We start from the raw sequence: 25,246 nt of genomic DNA on the forward strand, positions 1-25,246 counted from the left end.
GTTGGCTTTGAAGTAGATATCCAACTCTTTTTGCCAATGCTCTACATTTGCAAGCATGATCTCTAATTGTGTTATTTTAGGATATTACAGTTTGCGCATTCAGATAAGAAACTGATTTTGAAATCATTGATTTGGTGCAGTTGAATTATGCATGTTTTGAAGACGCGTTAGGCAAATTGTCAGTGTTTGTAACTATAAGGCAAGCAGTGCTCCTTTTATTTCATGGCATACAGTGGGAAATCCTACACTGGAGAATTTTTCTGCAATCAGTCAAGCTCCAGGGTCGCCAGCGGTGCCGCATGCCTTTCCAAATAACTGTACCCCATCGTCATTTTTATTCAACTGCATATGATGGTGAAGATAGAAACATGCTTGATGTTCACCTCTGTTATATATTTCATATGTGCCTGTTTTATATTCCATTCTCTGTGTTAAAGTATTCAGGAGGTATGAAGTCATGCAGTCACATTGACGATTGAACACGTGAAGGGCGATGTTGCATCAAGAGCGTATAAGTGCATAGCTAGGCTTTTAAGCTTGCGTCTCTTTATGACAGTCCTGTGGATGTGATGAAAGGACGAGGCTTGTTTGAAGTTGGACTTCTTGTAGAGTGTATAATTTGCCTAAACTGATTTTCTATAGCCTCGCTAGTGCAGAGTTTTGAAGTCCTACGATCAGAGCAATATTGAAGGACCTGGATCACGTTTGGTGTGTGGGTCTATGGCGATGAAGCTGACATGTCCTGTCGATTAATTTATTCAAAAATATATTTAAAATGCTATTCATACATGCACTGACTTGAATACGCCTCTTCTAAGATGATCATGTTTTTAATTTCTGAAGTTAAATTATTTTGTTATTTTTTGGGGGGCATAAAAAAGTTCAGTGTGATACAACTGTCCTGATATCTTAATGAAGAAAAACATTGCGTTACAAGAAGTAACTACAAAAGAAAAGTATTTTGACATGTCTTTTATTATTATGTCTTAATTTTTTTTTTAACAAGACTTTCACTACTTAAATATTAATATTTGAGTGTGTCACAACTTATATTCATATTTCAAAACCATTTGTCCACTAAATCAAAATTATATGGTGCAACCAAAAAATTTGGTAAAACCAACGTGCAGAAAAAATAAATTATTTCATATGATTTATGCGTGTCAAAGTCAATAAGTTAAAAAGAAAGAAGAAAAATGTGACCTTTTATGACAAGATAATGGCGCTTTTCCACTGCATGGTACGGTACGGCTCGGTTCGGTACGGCACGCTTTGGCGCTTTTCCACTGCATGGTACGGTACGGCTCGGTTCGGTACGGCACGCTTTGGCGCTTTTCCACTGCATGGTACGGTACGGCTCGGTTCGGTACGGCTCACTTATGGCGCATTTCCACTGCATGGTACGGTACGGTACGGCTCGCTTCGGCTCGCTTTAAATGGTACCACCTCTGTTGAGGTTCCAAGCGTACCGTACCACGTCAAGCGTACCAGCGTCATTATATTTACGACACGAGACACTAAACCCGCTAGATTTAAATAGCCAGTAGACAACAGCCAACACTGTAGCGCATGTTTTAAAAGTATTTGGTTTAAAAAAAAAAAAAAAAAAAGAGTATAAACTTCAAAAAAAGAAATGGCTGAATCGTGGTCAGTGGACGAGGTGCAGACGTTCCTCTCGTTGGTTGCCGAGGAGTGGATGGGGAAACACGGAATTAAAAATTTGCATTTAATATGATGATGTCATGGCAGTAGAGACGGCAACTATAACGATCAGTCCCACCCACTTTGAAGCGGTACTAACTGCAGTGGAAAAGCAACTGAGCTAAAGCGAACCGAACCGTGCCGTACCGAGTCGAGTCGTACCACGCAGTGGAAAAGCGAAGCGAGCCGAACCGTTCCGCGCCGAGTCGAACCGTACCGAGCCGTACCATGCAGTGGAAAAGCGCCATAAGTTCACAGTAGTTGTAAAGTGTCATGTGGTGCAACTCCCAAAAGCTTATATATATCACCAGATATATATATACGTGCATACATACATACTTATATATATTTGTATTATACATGATTAAGATGTCTACACTTACCTTTATTTGAAATTGAAACTATTCCAGTCATTGGATTTATGTTAAAGGTACAATATGTAAAATTTTTAATAAAATATTCAAAAAACACTTTTACAGTGTGATATATTTCATGCAGTTGTGTATTATCCCAAAAGTTCCCAAGGATTTGTAAATCCAGAGAAATTCCAGTTTTTAAAAATGGCTCATCCCTGGTCATTGTCACCTATCAATGTCGTAATATCCGCGTTATCCTCGGGTTACGCTTATTATCCGCAGCATTAACCCACTAAATAATTTGACAAATAGTCACATATTAATAACAGGCTAATATAGCATTACATTTCACGTTTCTGGCAGCTAATTCATTACGATGACATAACATAGTGTGATCAAACGTACAGGTAATACAAAAACTAATTCATTAGCTGGTATATAATTTATGATTCGTGAATTCTATTCATCTCTGGATGGTGAAAACGACATCTCCCATAGTTCCACTCTCCTTCATAGCGTCATCAAGCTTAGTCTTTGTTGTTGTTTTGAAAATGTGACCTCTGGCGGCGAAAAAAATACATATTGTAGCTTTAATAACTTTTATGGTTTTGACAAAACCGGTTTCACAACATGTATCTCTGTATGTTGTATAATTAAGATGAACAAAATTCGGTCTTTGGGCAGGGGAGTAGACTGCTGGAGTAGATGGAAGCCTCACATAGGCTGGTGGGGCTCCATTGCTGAGTTATGGGGAGGACAGGGGAGAGGTGATGGTGAGAAAAGCTGGACAGAATGGATCCTAATGAGCTGCTTCTAATCCGCCTAAATCTCTGTGAAGATTCCACAAATGTCAGGCCTGGATTGAAGGCGAAAGGAAGACACAGGGATTTGAGCGGCGAGATAAGAGGGGTAATCTTCCACATCCACACCTCCCTCCTCAGAGAGAGACAAGGGGGGTGATGGAGAGGTGGCCCGAGGGCAGATGAAAGTGCTCCTCGACCTCAAGTGTGCTCTGACTGCTTATGAAACGTGATTAGTCCATATATACTACTCTGTTTTATACTGTCACATCATACTATGCATTAAGAGAATATATGGATTTTTAAGTATGTGGAAGTGCAGTGAACTGTTTGATTTAATATTAATAATTGTATAAGTAAACCAAATAAATTATTTAAATGAAAATGTTCCCACTTCCTTTCACATGCAGTGATACTTTTTTTTTAATTATTATTTTTATTTTTTTTACCCTAATTTAGTGCCAAAGCATCAATAAAATTTTTTTTTTTGCTAATGATATTCGTGATTATACACGAATATTCGTGAATTAAAGCGATAACATCTGCACAGAAAACTACTTTGTGCATTGTATCACGCTTCTTCTTTCTTCTGTGAGCCCGGGTGGGTTTAAAGGTTTTGATGGACAGAGAAGTAGAAACCCCACCCCCGCTCGTGCGCTAGATAACGCGGTGTCCCGGAGTGGATCATCCAGCGCAGAAGATTCACTTCAGACTCATATTTACGGGTTTTCTTGACACACCAAAGCAAATATACACGCTTGCATAACAGTTACATTTATTTGAATCACAACTTTTTGTCTCTGGATAGGTTTACTACTATGTAACACATTTATGCGTGCGGGATTTTAAGCAGACCTACATCCTGTGTTTGATATTGCTCTTGGGCACCGATAATAAACATTACAGTAAAATATTGGGTAAGATGAGTTTTTAGCATGGTGATTTAATGTATAATGCTTGTATTTTATAATGATTTATTGCCTTTTCTCCGTATGAGAATTAAATGATGCAAGTCGCATGTAACAGCACTAGTGTGGAATGCGTTTTGGAGTAATCCGTTCCGGGTTTTCCTTCGGCTCTAACTGGATGATTTGTGTGGATACGGAGCACACGGGGCTGATAGAGGAGAGAGACGGGTATGGAACCGTAGCTGTTGCGGCTGTCTGTCTCGTTTCCCGGGACTCTCGTTCTGCGAGCTTCGGGTCGTGCTCGTGCATGTTACATTTGAATGAGAGTAGGAACGCACCGTGGCGGGAAACAAAGGCGCGACCGGTCCTGTGTAAAGGGTGCAAGCTGGCTGCGCGGCGGGGGATGCACGGGCACAATAGGGAAGACCACACTCTTCTGCTTTAGGAGGACGGTGTTGCAATAACATTTCCCCCCAGACAGACAAGCCTCGCAGCGGGAAGCAGGAATTTGAAGCCGGACTTTACTTTTCTGTGAACATGATGACGGGCTTTGCGTTGGACGTTTAGGTGACTTGACGGGGATCCTTTTTTGAAAGCGCAAGTAGTCAGAACGCACCGGCACAGCGAAGGGACATTTATTTGGATTTTTTGCACACCACAGCGATTTTGTAAAAAGCAACTTTTTCAACAGAGAGCTAAGATTATTGTCTTGTTGTTATTATTCTTATTCTTATTATTATTATGTGCTCTGGTAATCACCAACTGTGGGTGGAATCACACTAGAAACGTATTTGACGTTAATTCATTTATTTGGATTTGGTTTCTGAAGAATGTACTTACTTGATTCTAATTACCCGGAAAGGATGGAGCGGGGTACGCCACAAAGAAAAACTGTGTACCGGATATCTTTGACATTAGTGAAGAAAGAAAACCTGCAGGATGGCGGTGGCTCGGCGCACCGGCGGCTGGAGAACCCTAAAGTGAGCGCGTACCGGCGGGAGGGGGTCTCTGAGCCTCAGCGGAGCTCTGCTCTGGAAGAACTCAAAGAAGTGGAGGACGAGACGGATGATTTTTCTACGCACTCATACATGAGGAACTTCAGGACCTTTAGTACTGGACATCTTGAGTTGGGCAGGTTGAAAATCTCAAGGAGGGCGCAGCATTCACTTAAAGACAGAGAATTAAATGAAACGTGCATCCTGCCAGAGAATGGACAGAAGAAGGAAAATGGGGCACCAGTGCAGAAAAGGGCAGAAGATATAGCTGAAAGTGACAGATTGAAACATGATGCAGAGCGTGGAGAAATCTGCAGCACTACTGCTGCTAATGGAGAAAACACAGGCATTAAAAAGAAAGTAATCAAGACCTCCCGGAGCACAGAGGAGACGGTCAGTACGTGGTCAGATGAGACCTCTGAGGAGGCGAAGGGTGGCAGGACGGCCAAGGAGAGCTGCATCTCGTTGCTGGCTAAAGGGAATGGGAAGTCACCCAAGCCTGCGCCTCAAACCCCTCCGGCGAAGAAGCACCCAAGCCTCCTGCGGAGAAGTTTCAGCTTTCGCCACTGGACGGGTGGAGAGTTGATCCGCATACGGGCGCTCTCCAAAGAGAAGCACCACAGCAGCTCGGGCTGCATCGGCCGTAACGGAGAGGAGAGTCAGGCCCAATCCGGCGTGGTTCTGCAAAACATGGCATTCGCAGAGTCAGAGTCCTCTGAGAAGCGAAACACTTTGGATGTGGGTGAGGTTCTGAGCAAAACTGACTCTATGATGGAGCCGGGCCGCAGGGAGAGGATGAAGGGCAAGAATCGCACATTGGACAACAGTGATCTTCTCAAGATGTCGGATAAATCTTTGGTGGACAAGGAGGGATTTATTAGAGGGACGGGCTCCCGTTCCAGCGGGCAGGAACGGAAACTTATTAGATTTTTCAGCGGTATCTTCTCAAAGCGAGATGGGACGTCCACGCCGCTTAGCAGCCCCGGTAATCGAGCTCTCCGGAAGAACGGCCTGCTGGGAACTCAGCGCAGATCTGAAATGGGCTACTCGCAGTCCAGCAGTGAGAGTGTTAATGGATGCCAACCGGACGGTAATAGCTGTTTTTCTTCTCTCTGCTATTTTTTTTTCTACTTCACATGTTATTAGGCAGGAGGATGCTCTGTTTGCTTTTGTGGTCCTAGGACAGGCTAGAGGGATGCATGTTTGTTTTGGCCAGGAAGGTGATGTTTAGCTGGCACTTTGCCGGCCGCCTGTGTTTGTGTTTCATTATGCTGCATGCTTGCAGCTTACTCCGAGATCTGGCAGCCTTGTTTGCAACGGTGTGTGTTTACATTCTTGAATTCTTTTAATTTAGTGCTGTATCGGTTCTGTTAGCCTGCTCTGTTCATTTTGCTGGCAATGCACAATGTCAGAGTGACCGTTTCTCCCATTTGTCTTTTCTTTTTAATGGCTGGAGTTAATATAAGGGGATTGCACTATTCACATTTACACCTTCTTCTCTATTGTTCTGAAGGCATTATCTCACTCTGTTACTGGAGATAGAAGGCCACCACCCTCTCCTGTCACTAATATGGTAATGTAGAGCTGCTGGTAGATACTGTTTCATAGAGATTTTAATGAATTACCTCACCATCTAATGTATGTGAGGTGAACAGATCCTACTGAAAGACAGATTGCCACTCTCTGTAAAACAGGCCTTTTGGTTAAGAGGTTTCAATCTTTTCATCCCTTAACATTGATCCCCTTGCAATGGACCCCCTTCCTAAAATATAATTGCAGCTATGCAATTAAACTATAAAGACAGAATTATACAGTTGTTAACAGTCATACTATAAAGACATGATCAAATATCCCCCAAAATTAAATAATTGGCTATAGCAAATAATTATTTGGTGGTGTTGAGTTGACTTTTTTTTCTAAACCACTATTAGAATAATGTTAAATAATAATAAAATCACATATTTCTTACCTGAGTTGCCAGTAGAAATCTCATGATATTGAAGTAATTTTAAACAAATTTAATTGAAATCTTAAGATTGTTACTTTGACAACCCCCAAAATACTGCAGTTTTTGAAAACCTTGTCATCTTTGTCACACTGTCAGTTCCTGTGGAGATTAATGAATGGTCAAACTTAGACAGGATATTAAACCCAAAAGGAAAATGGTTTTGGACAGTTCCTCTCTGTTTGTAAAGTATTACATTTTGAAATATGTAAGATGATGCTGATGCAGGTTTGAATTAAATTGGAAATATATATATTTTTTTACATTTGTGTCAGAGAGGGAGTTATTTCAGGACAGTGTTAATGATCAGGTCAGCGCTAATGCCCGTAACACGGCATGTAGTAAAACCTTTAGTGTCTGTGGGGTGAGACAGCACCTTAGCTGATTAGCCGTTTCCACATTCCTCACATTCCAGAGGCATTGCGGACTCTTTTGAAGAAATACATTCTTGCCATTTAGATAATAATCTGACATTAGAACAGTGTCATGTTTCCTTTAAATGTGCAGCTTCACCTAGAACTGTTCAATGATGCACCGATCCATCAATTGTTGTTGACTAATATTTGTCTTAAGCATAAGCAGGTAATTCAGGGTTGATATTTTAAATGGCTTCATACAAAATGTATACATATGGAGGGAATGGTTATGAATAATAATAACCATTTCAGTATGTTCTCAGAACCCTGTGAATTATGTACCACTACCAATACTTATTCTCTTATAATGAAGTGAGTGGCCAGAATATTCTTTAAAGTTCTGTCTTCGAGAATCCAGATCAAATCTTTTGTTTTCCACATAATAGGAATTGCAGGTTTGGAATGAAACAAGGGAACTAAGTAATGACAGTTATTACATTTTTGGGTGTTTCTGAGGCCTTACCAGCAAAGTATGTTAATTGAAATAAGTTTATTTTACAGTATCACCTTTTTTTTGTGAAATTAGTTGATTGTTTGTGATTTTTGTTAAAACTAATGACAGGAATCAAATCAAAGTCAAGATTTCTGATTGATTGCATTTGTAGAATGGTTTTCATTTTTGCTTTTATAGCAAAACTATGTGACGCATTAGAACACACCTGCCTCCTTTGAGGTTTATTTTTAGTCAGTTGCTTGTTTCATGACTCGGCGTGTGTGGACGTAGCTCTGACGTTTCCTCGCCATGCAACCTTGGGGTCATTAGTTAATTTCAGTTCAGTTAGCATTGCTGTGTTAGCTTGCAGCCGGATGGGGTATGACTTTCATTCATTTGGCTCTGGTGAGCAGGATGTGAGATGGCACTGCAATGTCAGCGTTATATAGTCCTGCAGGGGATATTCCCAGATGGGTCCTGCATATGGATAAATTTATAGGCGACTGTTGCCCTCATACAACACTTTCTGTCCTATAGCTTGAATGGTACAGCGTTCAATCATTCATAATAAGAGCAGAAATGTGTATTGAAGTAAAAGGGGCAGTTTTGTTTTTTTTAATGCAACTTTAAAGTCCCCCTGTAGTCAATAATTGTATTCCTTAAAACTCATCTTTGATCACCAAAATGACATATTTAAAGTTTTTTGCTTGAAAAAAAAATCTTCATGCCTTAAAATAGTATGAATGTAACTCTACACCCGTGCATCATTTATTATATATGCGTTCTATGAATATGCAAATTAGCCCCGCCTCCACTCACTCACACCAGCTCAGAGATCCACTCGTTGATGATCATACGTTGACGTGATTGGTTACGAAGTAGTTTGTGACGTTCAGAAACGCCAGTGATTTCAAACCGTGTTTTTGAGACTGTCTTTGGTTTTTAAAGAGAAAATTCTCAGCAATGGTGTTGACTTATGAATTTGTACATGGTTTGTCTTAAAGCATAATAAACATAATAAACTTGATTTTCACTTTAAGATTTCAGACCTCTGTTCACAGAACTCTTAATCTAATGCTTATGTTGCAGAAGTTGTATTACCCCATATCATTGATGCTCCCATGTTGAAGTGGCTAGAGGAAGTAATGGATGGCATTTTTTTTTTTTTTTGAGTCATTGGGTGTTTAAATAGAAGTCACTCTCAGTTTCCTCTGGAACAGTGTGATCACTAGGGTGTCTGTTTCAGTGTTCTGCTCAGGTATTCACTGTTGGTAGAGCGAATAATATTGTATGTTATTAGATTTGTATAATATAGGATGGCTGGAGGGTCTGAACTGTGACTATCTGCCCCACTGCTCCACCCTCAACATGAGCCATCTATTGGTGTCAGGTATGAGTGGGTGGGGTTGTGCGTGTGTGTGACCTACATCTGCAGCCATGCAGAAGTAATGCCGGTTGCATGTGGAACTGTGACATGCTGGATGTGATAAGAGCATAGCTGGAGCTTCTCATGGGACTAGTGTCTTGACAGTGGAATGGAAGCAGACTGTCTTAAACACTCACTCATAGACAGAAGTTGGAACGTCTTTTTTCAGACAGTCATTGTCTGACTGAGTCAGACACTGCTCTGATTTTTTTTTAAAGAAGTGTTTAAATATTGTATGAATATTCACTTTTATATTCTTACGGGCCATTTACACAAAGAGATTTTGCATTGAAAAATGGGGCAGTGGAATAAAAAGAAAATGTAGAGTCTTGAGACAAATTGAGCTACTTTTGACTTGGCACCGCATTCTAACAACACAGTGGTTATTCGCAAGAAGATGCGAAAGATGCGAGACATGAGCGCAAAAGTCAAAGAGGTCCGTCTAGTGCATTTTTAATTATAAAAACAGAAAAGAGCTTTCTGTGTGAACATCTCTTTACTCTGTTGATATCATAATGCCACCTTTTTCCTTTTTCTACATTATGCCGTGCCTCACACACTTTCACGCACAAAAAAGACTTTTGTGTAAGGATGGGAATCATAAGGAATGTATTGATTCTGATTAATGGATCCATTAATGAATCTTTTTTTTTTTTTTTGAGATGAATATATAAAATGAATGCAATTCGTATTGCATTTAATGCCCTCAGCAGTCATTCATGATTTTAACAGAGCAGATATAACAAAAATAAATCAATTTAATACAGAAAGAAAGGATTCGAAAGAGAACTTCATTCGGGAATCAGACTTTAATGTTTGCAACGTATGTTTTTGATTCCTGTTCACACCAAAACATGTTGTTTGGCGTGAAAATCTTGTATGGAAGAAAGTAAGCCAAACAATACTTTTGAACAGCCATTCAGATTGCATTGCATTGACGGCATGTGAATGTTTGTGTTGGTCTGAACAGATACTCAAATTAAAATGTTTATCGCACTGAACAATCCTCTTGGTGTGAACAGGCCTTAAGAGTCATTCGTTCAAGAATTGGCCTACACTGGTTGCATTGGATGTTTTGTGGTGCTGCTGAATTGTAGTTCAAGAAACCGTTAAAATATTTCTGTACCGTGATCTGTCCTCATCAGTGGAAGAATCCACATTCAGGAATCATTAGAAGAACCAAAAGTCATGAAAATCCTTTGGCCTGGTTCCTTTTTAATGGTACATAGTTCTAATAAAGAGAAATACATAATGTAAAAGAAATGTAGCTAACTGTGGATTGCAGCCAGAGATGGATTGTTGAGTTGTACTGTATCCATGCAGCTGTCATCAATGCAGTGTGCTGTAGAACATCCACTCCAGAACAAAGACACAGCAGGGACAGACTAAATGTGGCTTTTGTTTCCCATGCGGCACGGGAGTAGGAAGTAAGGGAGAAGGATTGGGCTAAAGTAGTGAATTATTGTGTGTGAGAGGGTCTGTATTCTTAGAAGGTGGAGTGTTGACACATGATTTGGACAGGCATATAGACATAGCAGAGAGCAACTTGGAAAAGCAGGGAGGGACTCACTGCAGGCCAGACCAAACCTGCATCTTCTGGAGGAACATTAGAAAGTTGCACTAACACCGTGTCCTAACTGGACATGATGCTGTGAAACATGTTAAAGGTGTCTTTTCCATGTTAATCAAAGTTTTTGTCCTAACCAGCCACAACGACTGTTTTGGAAACCGTTTCTATTCCTGCAATGGTTGGTACAAAAACATACAAAGTATGACCATGAAATTGAAGGATATTGATTATGTACTACATTTAAAGTCCCCTTGTGGTGAAAATCAAGCTATTTTAAGGCATGAAGATTTTTTTTTTTTTTTTTATGACAACTTTAAATGTCATTTTGGTGAGTTTTTGAGATCAATTATTGTTTTGTGAGATCAATTATTGACTACAGGGGACTTTATGTTAAAATAATTTAATATGAGTTTGAATATCTTGCGTTTATAGCCATACTGAAAGTATAATGGATAATTTACCTTAGTTCTTGAAAATAATTTAAAGGAAACAAGAACAAGATTGTTTCAGTCGCTCACTATGTATTTTGAATAATGTTAAAATGGTGTAGTTTCTATGAATTATGGTACTTACTTATCCATGTTGTTGTGATTGCAGTGCGCTTGCAAAGAGATTCCACCCACACTCTCTTCTGATTGGCTTTGATTTTCGATTGATCTCGTAGCCGTGTTGCATCTGGTGTGGCCAGACAAATTGCTTGTCGCTGGAATCTTTTCGCATCACATCTGGCAAGGACACCGTGCAAGTGTGCGTATACATTTTTGCTGTAGTCCTTTGTGGCTACTCCTGACTTCGTACCACTACGGAAGCAGTGCTGTGTAAAAATAACAAGCCCTAACCGAGTGAGCAGGGATGGGGGGGTGGAGTGGACCGCGTCTGAAACTCAGATGCACTCATCCTGCAGTCTGTGTTTTGTAGGTCAGTCTCTGCCTGCATCCGCAATGTGGTAGTTAGAGCTGCCGTTGTTATGCACAGAATCCTTAAAGTTTAATGAAGTAGTTTAATGCCTCTTACCTTTGAGGTTCAAATTCCCCATATTTGACGGGGGTCACGGAAAGGAGCAAGGTTTACAGAATGAGTGTCGCTTCTGTGCGTTTTAGTGATGCACATTCAAATGGTAGTAGTGTCAGTGTGTGTATTGTGTTTGTGACAGAGGGAGAAAGACTGTTATAGCTGTAGGCAGTAATACTGACCTGACCAGTGGAGCATGGACACTACACAAATACTCACACGCACATGTGCCTTCACTAACTATATGCTGTTTTCTCTGATGAGGGATGAAGAGAACACAAAAATAGATACCTGAAGCAATGCATACACTTTTTTTCCCTCCTTTTTTCCCCATTCTTGCATTTTCTTTTTTTTTTCATGTCAAATTCAGTTTGTTGTGCTTTATTTGTATGACAGACAACTTTACATTTTGTATTGCCGAAAGGTTGCTGCATGAAATGCAAATAAGTGCAGAATAGGGCTGCACGATTTGGGGAAAATGTCATATTGCGATAATTGAGGTCAATATTGCAATTACGATTGCGATATGCGATATAATAAACAAATGGTTTCATGACTCAACTTGCTTGGTTCTCAAAAAATAAATGCACACACAGATTAGTGATAATCTGCCTAAAGAAAAAAGTTATTTATCAAGAGCAGTGAGTGTTTTTCTCTGTTCCCTTTGTTCTTTGATTAACTTTAGCGACAGATATAATTAGTGGCTACTGTGTACTGTCCCTTTAAGATCAGCCGCTGCTTTCAGAGACGCGGATCTCACACGCGCCTCATTCTCTCGCCAGTCATCACAACTCTTCACGTTCATCATAAGACTGCTCATATGTTATGAAGATACTCAACAAAAAGACATTTTGGCATAATTGTGTGTGTTATTGTTCGTTCAAGCTCGACAGAGAACTGTATTCTGGCATGCTGTTTTGTGCGCACGCACGATATTAGCGCGAGTCTTTCTGTCACAGTCAAGACATTCACAGGCAGCGCGTTCATTTTGGCATAGCCTACATGTGTGTTGTTCGTTCTACAGCGAAAGAGAACTTGATACTGGCGCGCTGTCTGTAGCCTACGATACTGGCGCGCGTCTATCTGTGGGGTGTGTGTGTGTGTGTGTCAGAAGGACATTCACTGACAGCGCGTTCTTTTTTGTCTTATCGCGCATGAATGATTTAAAAGCATTTGCATGAATAAGAGCGGGATCATGTAACACTAGCCGAAGGATGCCAAAAATAACAGATGCTGCGTTAATTGCGTTAACAGCGCTAGTTTGTTTATTTAATATAAAATCGCAGCATTTTGCATCATATAATCGCGTAGGCTTGACATCGCGATTGCGATACGATTAATCGTGCAGCACTAGTGCAGAATAATATTAACTAAAATAACACTTTCAAAAGGTAATATTAACAAATAATCAGTATGTACAATAATCCATTTTCTTATGTTCACTGATAACTTCATGGATGTTCATTGATAAATATCATGGAATTTTAAAAATGTGATTTACAGGCCTGAAAAGTCATGGGAATTAATTAGTAGTTGACTGATATGTATTTTTTTGATGGCTGAAGCCCATATCTTGGAGAGCAGGATGACCGATAAAATTGATATAGTCATATATATCACATTATTTCTGTTAGGCTACTAATTTAAAATTAGTTAACACATGCAACGATATGTGATATAATTTTGTATTTATTTTACATAATAGTTACAAAAAATACATTTGAAAATGTGTAAATTAATTTGAACATGGTAGATCAATCTGTGAAATCTTCTTGATTCTGTAAGCCTATTGTATTTTTTCTCAAATAAAGAAGTTGCTTAAGTAAACTGTAGCCAACAGTGTACTCCGTAATGGTGAGTTTGTGTGCTGAAGTTTGCCTGGTTCATGGCATTACATATTTAATAGAAATTCAAAGACTTGCTTACAAATGTGTTTTTACTTAATGTCGACAATATATGAAAAAATGAATATAGCATTTGCATTTCAATTATTAGACAGAACTGTTTAACAAAGACAGTAAACAAATGAAGACTCAGAATGGGAGCTCCTGTGAGTTTTCAGCACTGTCCTAATAAAAGGCTGATGCTGATAATAAAAAAATGGCAAATATTGGTAATATATTGGCCTTGAATAGAGTGATTAAAATCAAAGTCACAGACGAATCATGGAATTTGTAGTGTTAATATTATGGATGGGCAATAAAGAAAAGATATGTCGGATTAATTCAAGCCTCTTACTTCTGAGTTCACGAGTCATTTGCTTGTGAATCAGACTACTCTGGTTGTGCTGTGTTTTTGCATGCAGCAATATGTACAGCAGACCTCTCTCTCTCTCTCTCTCTCTCTCTCTCTCTCTCTCTCTCTCTCTCTCTCTCTCTCTCTCTCTCTCTCTCTCTCTCTCTCGGTCATTAATGCATCCCATTCTAAGGTTCATTACCCTTAGACACCACAGCACGATCCCATTAAACACATGCTGTGTCTGAATACACACCTGCTTGTGTGTGTGAGCCACAACACAAAGCTGTAAGGATGCTTGTTCAGAGATCTCTCTATGATGACTACTGAGTGTCCGGAAGCAGATTACATGTCGTCTTCTCTCTGAGTGTTGATACTCTTATAGACTCTGATGTGATCCAAGCTGGTATTAAGGTCAGTGTGTGTGTTTGTGTCTGAGAGAGAGAGGATAAATCAGAGCTGTGCCACATGCTTGGAGGAAACCAGATGCTAAACAGCGGGAGGGAGTTTTCGCCTCTGTTTGCAGCACTGTTTGTGACCATTGTCGTGATCATTAGCTAGAATTTTATATTGGGGGTTATGTTGTGCGTGTGTGAGACCTTCAGTAGCTGTCATTAGATGTGGTTAGACAGCTGTGTGTGTACAGATGAATGTGATCATGTTGATCACAGAGCTCAGTTCCCATACTGGATGAATCAGGCAGACATTAGTTTCTTTGTCCCCCACCTGACCTCACAACACTTTAGTTTACGGTTAGCACTTATACACCCCTTCTTAAGATCGGAAAGGCATTCTCCTTTTCCACTGATACGGTTTCTGTGCAGGTTCCCAGTCTTTGTTCTCGAACTGTTCGGCGCATTTCATATATAATTTATAATAATGAATATTATGTTTTTATCGCATTATAATGATCATTTAGTCAATATTGCGGCAAATAGAAGAAATTAAACAATTAAAAATCTGTTCTGTATATCGGTTATTGAATACTCATATATAATACTCTATACTCAGACAAAATCTGTTATTGTCTGACAAAACAATATTAGATGAAAAGAAAATGGACTAACGTTAAATTGCTATAGAAATGTAGGATAAGGTCCATTTAATTTGTGTTAAACTGCAAGACTTGACCTGTAGTAAGAAAATGTCCCTCACACACAGAGCCCTTTTCAGTTGCTGCTTTGCATAGGAACCTATAGGAGTTTTTGCCTATCTGTCTGTCGTGTGTGTGGGTGTTGTGAGGGGTCATAGCAAAAAACTAAATACAAGAGTTTTTTTCCATGGTTGTTTGGTTGTTCTCTGTCCTGTTATCTGGGCCTGAAATGGAAAATAAAGGAAGAGAGAGGGACGGAGCGGTGAGATTTTGCCTGGGAATGTGAAACTGGAGGTGGGGGAAGCCCGTCTGGGTGTGCCAGCTGAGATTTGGCTGCCCAAGAGTTTGGAAAATAGATGTAGAGGTGAGGAGAGATAGAGAAAAAGACAGCTGTTCACATCTTGTTCCCAGCAGAAAAATCTTTGTTTATTGTGGCAGTCGTGAGCATTTCACTATCAAAACCAAGATCACTGGTTTCCTCAGAAACAAAAGATGAATACCTTATGCACCAAATGCCGACCAAATGCACTGTAAGTCGCTTTTTGTTGAGTGACTGTCTGCCAAATGCATAAATATTGAAGACCATATATAAGAATAAATAAATGAATGAGTGAATGTGAATGATAAATATGTAATATTCTGAAATAAAAAATAAACAATAAACGCATCAGTAAATAATCCAATATGGTCAAATTAATTAGTTTTTATGTAATTTTGACCTAAATTAATTGTTCAAATAATTTATTATATTTTATTTTAATCATTTATTTGCATTATTTTGCATTTATTTATTTATTTTATATAAAGTTGTTTATTTTATTTATTATATAGGTTATCTAGGTTACTAGAACCCAGTTAATTTTTGTTTGTGATGGCCAGTGCTGCTAATTCCATAGAAAGTGTCTGTTCTGACATTTATGACCAGATAAGTTGATATGTTTGGCCTTTATTATATTATAGGAAAGTAAAGAGTGTTATCATCATTTTATTTAGTCACAAGCTCTAGCTGCATACTTTTAAGCTCTGTCTCTTTTCTGGTCTCACCACGGCTACTCAGTGCTGTGTCTGTCACCTCTGCAGAGAAGGACAGCTGTGGTCTGCCACCTCTCATGCTCATGGTCTGCATCCCTGTAAGTGCCTGCCAGGGCTCTTGTGCCAAGGAATTAGGCCACATCTGCATGTTTTCCCAGTGTGTGTTGCAGCTGCACAGTACAGATAGCAACACCAAAGCATTTCTGTGGCTTACATTCAGATGTGGGTTCACAGCATCTTGTGTGGCTTTAAGAATTCATGGTTCTGTGTGTGGGAGAGCAGTTGGCATATCTTTGCTTTGCTGCAGGTGTCACCTGTTCAGGTTGTCGCCGAGCAAGATAATCGACGGAGAGGACAAGAGACGTGAGCTTAGTGTAGAGTTTTCTGTTTATCTCCATGCCTTTTGTATAATCAGTGTCCTGTCTTGCCTTTCGATCTTGTGCACAGGTGTACTTGGTGGTCAGACTGCTACTGCTACTATCTCACTGAAGTGGACTTCCGGTCAGTTTTGTTGATTTTTTTTGTAGAAACAGCGTCTTTATAAGGGGATGAGATGCTCCCAGGTGGTCAAAAAGTCTAGACTTGATCCTACAAGAAGTGATTAATGAATTGCAACCAAAGGGCGCCCTAAAGCAAAACCCTGTAAAACTGATATCAAAAGTTTGAGCCCAGATTACCCAACAGCTCAAAACATTCATTGAAGCAGGACAGAGAGAAAGGTTAAAGCCAAAGTATACCTTGGTTTTCTGTTTGGTTCTAATTTTGTCACCAATAGGTGTGCGTGTGTGTGGACTGTGCACGTGCAGCCCAGTTTTTGTAACCGTGCGTTTTCCAAAAAGGCAGAAGACAAAGGTGGAAGCAACAATATGAGGAGGCCATAGGGCTGGTTATCGATTCAGGCTTTCCAATTAAGTTTTACTTGATTCTGATTCATATTTCAATTATAATGTCCATTTTGCTTACCGATGAAAGGAATTCTCTGGTACTGTAATAAATGACTCGTATTTGTAACTTTTTATTAAAAGAATGTTCATAAGAGTCAATTGTTTTGGAAATCAGGAATAGTTTTTATTACCCGTCAACCAGACTACGCTGGTTGCGTTGTATGATTGTTTTGTGAGCAGCCTGCTGCCTTTTTTGTGTGCATCTAGATAGATATTGCTTTCTTCATGTTTTTGTTCACCTTCTGAAGAGGTCACATCCTCTTTTAAGCTGCAGTCAGGTTATTACTGCTTGTACAGGTTATGTGTGTTAATTCTCCCTTCTCTGTCAGCGTGTCCCTTCTAATCCTGCCAATGAGCTCATTTTCTACACATTCCTTCCCAAAGAGCCACTGGCTTTCCACTGAGCCAAGCATTTCTGCCATTATCCACCCTGCAACTCTGTTTTCTCATTCTCTTGGTCCCGTTCTTCCTGTCTTTGGCTGCTGTATCTATCTGCAAGCTTTCCATGCTTGGATCTGGATCTGTGCCTGGTAGATTATGGTCGCATTGACCCTGATTGGCCACTAGCAGATGTCTTGATGTCTGCCTGTTCACTATCAGCGGTCACAATGGCTCTACTGTACAAGGAGCATTTCCAGTGGACGACTTTTAGAGTGCCTGTCTTTATGACTCTCATGAATGATTCACTTGCTTTTTCAGAAGCATCTTTGCAGTGTTCCTTTTGCCAGCCCAAGAGAACATGGTCTGCATGAAGACCTTTTTTGTAATGTGCTGGTACAGAACAAATGTCCTCATTGACCCTTTAGAGTGGAATCGAACAACTAAAACGTATGAGGTAATTTCAAACAAAATCTGGCCAAAATGAAGGTTGTTTTGCCATTGCAAACTTTTTAGAAAACTTAAGCTGACTGTTAAACACCTTCAGACTGTCCATGGCGATTGTGTAAATTGTACTCTGGGGCTCCACCTTTTTTGACATGGAAATCTTGGTTACACTTTATTTTAAGGTGTCATTGTTACAGTGTATTTATATATTTAAGTACTGAGTAATTAGGCTATAATTAACTACATGTACTTACTATAGGGTTAGGTTTTGGTTGAGGGTCAATTGCATGTAATAATTATGCATAATTTACTGTTATTACTACGGTAAGTACATGTAACATTTAACAAGGACACTGTAAAATAAAGTGTTACCGAAATCTTTTTAGGTTTTTTCTTCACTCCGGTTGGAAATCACTTGTAATTGATTTTTTTTAACAAAAAAAATACTTCAGTCAATAATCACATTATATTTAAATAATTATGGCGGTTATCTATAACATCAATTAAATAATTGTAACAACTGTAAATAATTCATAAGTTATCCCAACAAATAAAATTATTTTGATCTCAAATCTCAGCACTCTTCTGGTTACCATCACAGTTGATTGATATAATCAATGCGTTGGGAGTGTTTTATGCGTATTTTAATTACAAATGACTTGTGTACAAGTTAGTTTAGCCTGCTCTATTTTTCTGCCGGAAATCATGTGAAAAATGAATTTCATATGATCCTGACTCGCAGTGTTATTGCTAGCAGAGCCAAGTCACTTACAAGCTTCTGATCATTTTTAAACATTCTCTAATGTTTCAGGTACCGACAGCATGTAATTCAGAGTGTTTGAACTCTGAATTGTTTGCGATCTGCCTCGAACTCCATGTTTTCAAATGCTAACAATTGCACAAAAGTTATTGTGATTGCCATTGGAACTCACCTGGTCGTACAGTCAATCCGTGTACCACTGCTTCTGTATGTTTTGTGACTCTCGACTGTAGGAATTCGCACAGTGTGTACACACTCTTATGTTTACAATACTTGCCTCTGAGACGGCAAATAGACGATATCTGAAAGCCACTTTAGGTCTCTATGGTCTCTGCAGACATACTAAACCCATACTAAATTATAAGTAGATAGGCCTAGAATAAGTTATCAGGTTTAAAAACATAGGAATTAACAACAGGGTAATCTTTGCCCCCTGATTTTAAATATCATTTAATTGTCATATTAGATAGCTAGTTTGTCATTTTTGTGTGGCATTTTTGCCCCAACCACTGGTTCAGTTTTGACCTTGGTGGTAAACAAGACTTGCAGGAGCAACCAATGAAAGGGTTCCGCGGTATTGCCGAGATTTTAGATACAGCTGGCTGATTGCTACCCTGGTTGCCCTCCATGAGCTGTCAATCAACAGCTTGTGCAAAACCGCACTCGCCACAATTGATAGCAAACAGCTGGCGAACGCAAACACTCAGGGTGACTGACTGATGAGGATGAATTTACAAACATTTAGAAACATGATTTTGCCCAGCATTAGAAGAAAACGTCCCACACTCAACTCAGATGGAAAGAGGCTGGATAATGATGGGACCCGATAACAGAAATGTGGGGGATGGGGTAATTCTGGGTGGTGTTCCAGTGCAGTTTCAATGACCCGTTACCATTTTCTCTCTGGTTGGGGCTTACAATTAACTGACGGATTGCCCTGGCTCCCTTCTCTCCTCCGGGTGCTGCAGAGTGACCCTTGAGGCTGGTGATATCCACTGTTTGTTTGGCTATTGTTTAGCTGACAATAGGCCGGATCAACAGCTGCAGGCGGCTAACTGATGAAAGCTATTCATGGCGATAAGTCTCGCTTTCGGAAGACACTGCGGAACAAGAAGTCAGCCGGAACTATGGCGTGTGGCGCATGTGTGGAGGGCGGGGCTTTTTAAGCAAACATGAATATTCATAGTGTTTTCTTCCACCATTTGTTGTTGTACATGGAAGTTGTCATTTGTCGACAGATTTTCAACAGAATTTTCTGATATTAATTGTATAAAATGCATTTCTTTTAGCTTTCATGGACCATAGAAAAAATGAATGGCCTGTTCACAGGATATTGCAAGTTTCTGAGGGGTTTCCCCCAAATGTTCTGATGTTTATCTTGGAGACTATGTAAAATAACCAGTCAGACGAGTTACTTGGGCACTATCTGTAGTCTTGTTGAAATTGAAAACATCCTCCCTCTGAACAGGATTATGAGTATTGACTGTGAAGACACTGGTAACAGTTTCATTGAGATGATGAAGTTGACCTTAATTGCTCTGATTGAAACTAATTTTTGGGCTCTTTGTTCGAAGAGTGTCGGTGGCGACACCATTTAATGTGGGGGAAGCTTAATTGTGTATGCGTGAAGAAGGGAGTTGCTTATTTGCATATGGTCGAGGATTATTATTATTCACATATTCAAGTAAAATTGCGTTTTGACTTGTGTATAAACAACTGTGATCTCTTGTAACCCTTCTGCTGAGAGCACAATGAGAAATGAATAGCAGCCAGCAAGGTTTGAGGGGGAGAGGGGGATGAATGAATGAGTGGTTATGGGTTTGATGCCATTTATGAGAAGAGAGGCTGAAGCCAGTGACTATTTGTCATCGTCAGTCTCTCGTTAACCCACCATGAGACACGCACACCTCCCCCCACTGCCGCACACTTCTTAAACACAAGCTGCCCTCAGGACATGGGCCCGACCCTCACCCACACAATGCAAGTGTGTCTGTGTGTACACTTCTCATTATGTATGCAGCGTGCAGTAAAATTGATAATGTTTCCCGGAACACAGAGCAATTAAAGTTTTGTATAATTATTTCATTAATCTGTGAGTCAAGGTTTGGCCTGAGACCTCAGCAGGGGTCTGCCGTCACTTAACCTGTTGTTGGAGTGCTTTCTGTCTCGCTTTACATTTTCTCTCTCTTTCTCTTTCAGGGCATCCCGCTCTGTTTCTTCATTCTGCAATTGTTAAACATTCTTGTTTTTATCTCTGCATCTAAATATGTATAGTATGTATGAGTATACATATGACTGTGCACTTCCTTACTATATGGTATGTAAAAAGCAGTTTGTCAGATGAATAGTATGTGACTCGTTTTTTTATTATTTTATTCAAAAATACATTAAAATGCAGGGTGTATAAAATATGGCAGGGTGATGCAGCTGTTCTGATATCATAATGAAGAAAAAAACTAAAAAAATGTTTTTTTTGATAATCCTTAAGTTTTTTTTTTTTACATAATTTTTAAAAAATACTATGAAATCAACAAAACTGTGTATTAATATTTGCAAAATCATATGGTGCGTCCACAAAGTCATGTGTTGCAACCAACGTGCAAACCCCCCTGCAGTCTTTTAATATAAATAATTTGTCCTTTTTATTACAAGACTAAGTTAGCTCAAAGTTAATTATTAAAATTTATAACAAAATACATGAAAAATGTTTGAATACTTGAAAATAATTGTTAATATTATGTGTAGTCAAATGTATTCAATGTATAAGAGAAATATGTTATTACATTTTACTTGATTACACCACATGATTTTTACAGTCATTAAATCATAAAAAAAAAAAGATATATATATTTTTTCCAAAGCTAAATGGGTAATACAAAGAGTACATTTCTAAGATCTTGGCACACGTTTTAAACTAGATTTATTTACTGCCTGACAGAGGGTGCAGTCTCAGGTGAAGCCGTCTCTGAGTCGAGGACGTGAGGCGCTCTGTGTTTGAGTTTGTCGTCTAAGGATGTGTCGGACTGCCATTGTTGCATGTCCTGGAAAACCCAGTCTTGTACCCCCACCCTTCACCTCTTCACCTCACTCATGGAAAAGAACAAAAAAAAAAAAAGGCCTAGATAATGGCACTCTTACAAACAAACTGTTCCTTCAGTCACTGTGAGCGTGATTGTTCCCGACAGCAGTGTGTCTGTATTTGATGATTAATGTCATGGCTGCTTTGCTTTGTTTTGGACCCTGGAGGTTTAGTTGTTTGCTGGGCATTGATTGCATGAAGAAAAAACACTAGATTTTATACTGCCACATATGTGTGTGTTTACATACTGCGCATTTTCAGGTTTTTCTAATTTTCATTTCCTTTCATTAGTTTCCTCTTCTGCTCATTTTAGCTTTTATCTTGCCATTAGACACCGCAAGCTGGCACAGAGCAGCGGCACGGAAATGGCGCCTTGGCATCTTGGCCTTGCAACAGACCTTCCCACCCGCCGCTCAGACTCCTGCCATGACTGTGGTTCTTATTAATGCTCTCCTCCATGAGTAACAGCACACTGGAACCCGTAAGAGTGTGTGTAAGTGGTTTAGAACGTTTCATGGGGATTATATATTGGAGAGACAGGTGCTTGTGGATTCTTGTAATCATCGTGCACAATTGCAAATCATAGCTGTCTATTGTCTGATTGTCTGTCTGAGACTATTCCTGCAGTTCAGTGTGAGCTCATTGACAGTCTTGCAGTTTTGCAGTCCCTCCGTCGTCTTGGGATGTGCAAAACTACATATTTTGTGTATTTTCCCTAATGACTGAGGGCACTTACAAACTGGAGTGCATCAGATTGATTTCAAAATTGAAAGGAGAACTTTTGATTTAATCCATCGACGAGAATGTCACAGAGGTGGGACCACTTGTACTTTTGAAATTCAATTCACTGTATTCCTGCTTTGTTTGAAATTGACTCTTTCCACTCCTTCAAAGGGACTTTTCATATTCCTGTCTGTCAAATGCTTCTTTAGAGCAAAATGTTGTTAAAGCCCTGTTTAATTTGACTTGTTTCATGTTCACCTGACCTTAATCAGTCAAGTTCTTCGAGATTGTTTACATAAGATTCGTTCTTGTCCCAAAAAGGCAAATTTAATGATATTGATTGATGTACATGTAAAGATGCAACTTAACAGAACCGTTTGTCGTTATGGACATCTTCTGATTCACCTCTAATTTGCAAGATCATTCATACGCTGAACGGACGTGATTCATTACAATGCTCAACCGCTGCACACATAAATAGGATACACTACTGTTGAAAGATATGGGTTGGTATTATTAATGTTTGATTTTATTAATGTTTTTGAAAGAGGGTACTTGTGCTTACTAAGGCTGCATTTATTAGAGAAAAAAAATACAATTTAAAATAATTGTTTTCTATTTTTATATCATTTAAAATGTAATTTTACAATTATCGATACTTCAGCAAAAACTAATCAAGGTTAACTAATGTTAGAAAAAGGTCCACAAAATAATTACATAAGACCAGTAAACAGTCAGCAATACAATATGAACAAAGAAACTAATTACAAACAAAACGGACAAATAAATACAACAGTATGAAAATACAAATAAAATAAACAGTTTTAAGATGTACTAACAGTACTAATAATAGCCTACAAAAGCCTACAACAAAAAATAATAAAAAATGTAAAATGTCTTACTGTACACATTGAATATAGATTAATCCTTATTAACGCTACTTAAGTTATTCAGTCAAGCTCACTGAGTGATTTTTCCTTTGTCATTTGTTGTTTGATTATCATTAATGACAGATTGCAGCTGGTATATTAGGCTTCTGCCACTTTAAGAGCTAATGCACGGATCCTATATACTGTTTTGCAGCTTAATGTGCTTTTAATAGCTCTTTAATGTCAAACACATCCTGCAGTTTAGCAACAGTAGACTGCATTTTACAACGCTCACCTATTTGGCTGATTTGGATGTTAAGTTTGGACTTTTAGGGATGAACGAAAGGAAAGTGCACAATAATCATTTTACCTCGATTATCTTGTTTTCATAATCATTGGAAGCCAAAATTTAAATGAAAAATCAGTTATGTTTAATCACGCAGCCCTACATGATCTTTTATGCTGATTTGGTGCTCAAGAAACATTTCTTATCTATTTAAAAAAAATCTTACTGATCCCAAACTTTGCTTTGAATAAAAGTATCTACTAAATGAATATATGTAAATAGAAAATATTGCAGCAACTGAAGTAGGCCTTAACGGAGCTCTGTACAATTAAACATTGTAAATTGAATCTTTGTTTTTTTGTGCAGCCCAACAAGGGACCAAGAGTTGCTAGCAGTTGGGTTGTCAGATCCAGAGACAACGACACATCTGTGGTAACTAGGGTTGTGCCGATAGACGATAGTATCGTGTATCGACGATAGACAGAGATATCGCCGATGGCAGATGCCTTTGACGATATCAATACGATAATTGGCTCGTTTTTCCATTAATGTATTAAATCATTATTATTATTATGAAGCTAGTATAGTTATTAAATTAATTAGGAACTACAATTATATTTGCCTTGCCTAAATTCATAACGACATCACCACATAACCACACTTGCGCCATATCACGCGCGTATGAGGACTCCTCAAAGAAAATGTTTTTAAAACAGACAAAACAAAAACTACATCCCACAACGAAATTTCATTGCAAGGTGATCCATTCACAAATTGTCAAAAGTGCTTTAACAGACGCATAATTTTTATACAGAGCCAAGATGAAGACGCGGCATCGTTGTTCGTCAGTATTTTGTTTCCATAGCACATTAACAAAATATTTAATGACACGAATAACACTAAAAACAATACAATTACAAAATATTAATTATAATAATAATATCAATAAAATGATATACGCCGCCTAGGCCTAATAAAAGTCTTTAGTTCACGAAGCATCTGTGAAACTCTGCCATCTGTGAAAATCACAAGCAACTTCAAACTTGTTTAACAAGAAATATTCTTCTAATTTTTTCGCTGTCAATAATGTAAGTCCACAAGAGAAATATTCAGCCAGTAAATTAAGATAGTTGCTGTAGCCTACCGTTATCCACCGTCGACTCTGAGAGAACGTGCTGTTAATGCAGCGAAAGCTCAGTCCGTTTCTGCTTTCGTTTTCAGGGATTGAGCGCGTTTACATGCACGTTATTAACTCGATTATGCTGAATAAACTGACAATGCATGTGGTCATGTAACCGATCGACTTTTAGATTTTTGCCTCTGATTTCTCCTGGCATTTAAAACACCTGCGTTATTGAAGTGCGGTGCGCATGTGAAGTGCATCCAGACAGAGAGAGCACTGGTAGGAGGACATATATCGCAGACTCCGACTCTTTCTTGAATCAAGAAATTAAAACGTGTTCACATCTCGTCAAACAGTCAAAATGCTGCAGATCTGTAACGGCATGAGAGGATAATGTGTGTCCGTAAATTTCCCGCTGACATGTTGAAATACTCCGAGTCAGATACAAGAATGATTAGGATCTTTTTTTTTTACCTCACTATACCAGGAAATAACCTGATTTAGCCTATTAATAAACACTCCACCTTTGCTAGCAAAATAGAAAAAAGATTCTCATTTAAAACGAAGTAATAAAACAAGCAAATTGATGAGTAAATAAGCAAGTTAATAATCAAATAAGTAAGCCCCGCCCCCTCACGATAATATCATGTATCGCC

The 25,246-nt window shown here is 39.0% G+C and overlaps 1 protein-coding gene across 7 annotated transcripts in view; it reads left to right on the plus strand.

Annotated features, from left to right (window-relative positions):
- The window catches only part of agap1 (ArfGAP with GTPase domain, ankyrin repeat and PH domain 1), a 200,546-nt gene that overhangs the window by 55,439 nt on the left and 119,861 nt on the right, over positions 1-25,246 (plus strand). Inside the window, exon 1 of one of the 7 annotated variants that reach the window (XM_084129543.1) lies at positions 3,756-3,774. The exons of 3 other annotated variants lie outside the window; for them this stretch is intronic. Coding sequence is in view for 2 of the 4 variants with exons in the window: in XM_084129539.1 (XP_083985665.1) it covers positions 4,596-5,850 (1,255 nt within the window). In the remaining 2 variants the exon portion in view is untranslated. Of the gene's footprint in view, positions 1-3,755; positions 3,775-3,963; positions 5,851-23,893; positions 23,900-25,246 lie in introns of those variants that run through there. 3 more of the 7 variants (XM_084129539.1, XM_084129538.1, XM_084129544.1) reach the window with 3 other exon arrangements.

Source organism: Abramis brama (genome assembly GCF_963993115.1).
Source record: "Abramis brama genome assembly, chromosome: 11".
NCBI lineage: Eukaryota > Metazoa > Chordata > Actinopteri > Cypriniformes > Leuciscidae > Abramis > Abramis brama.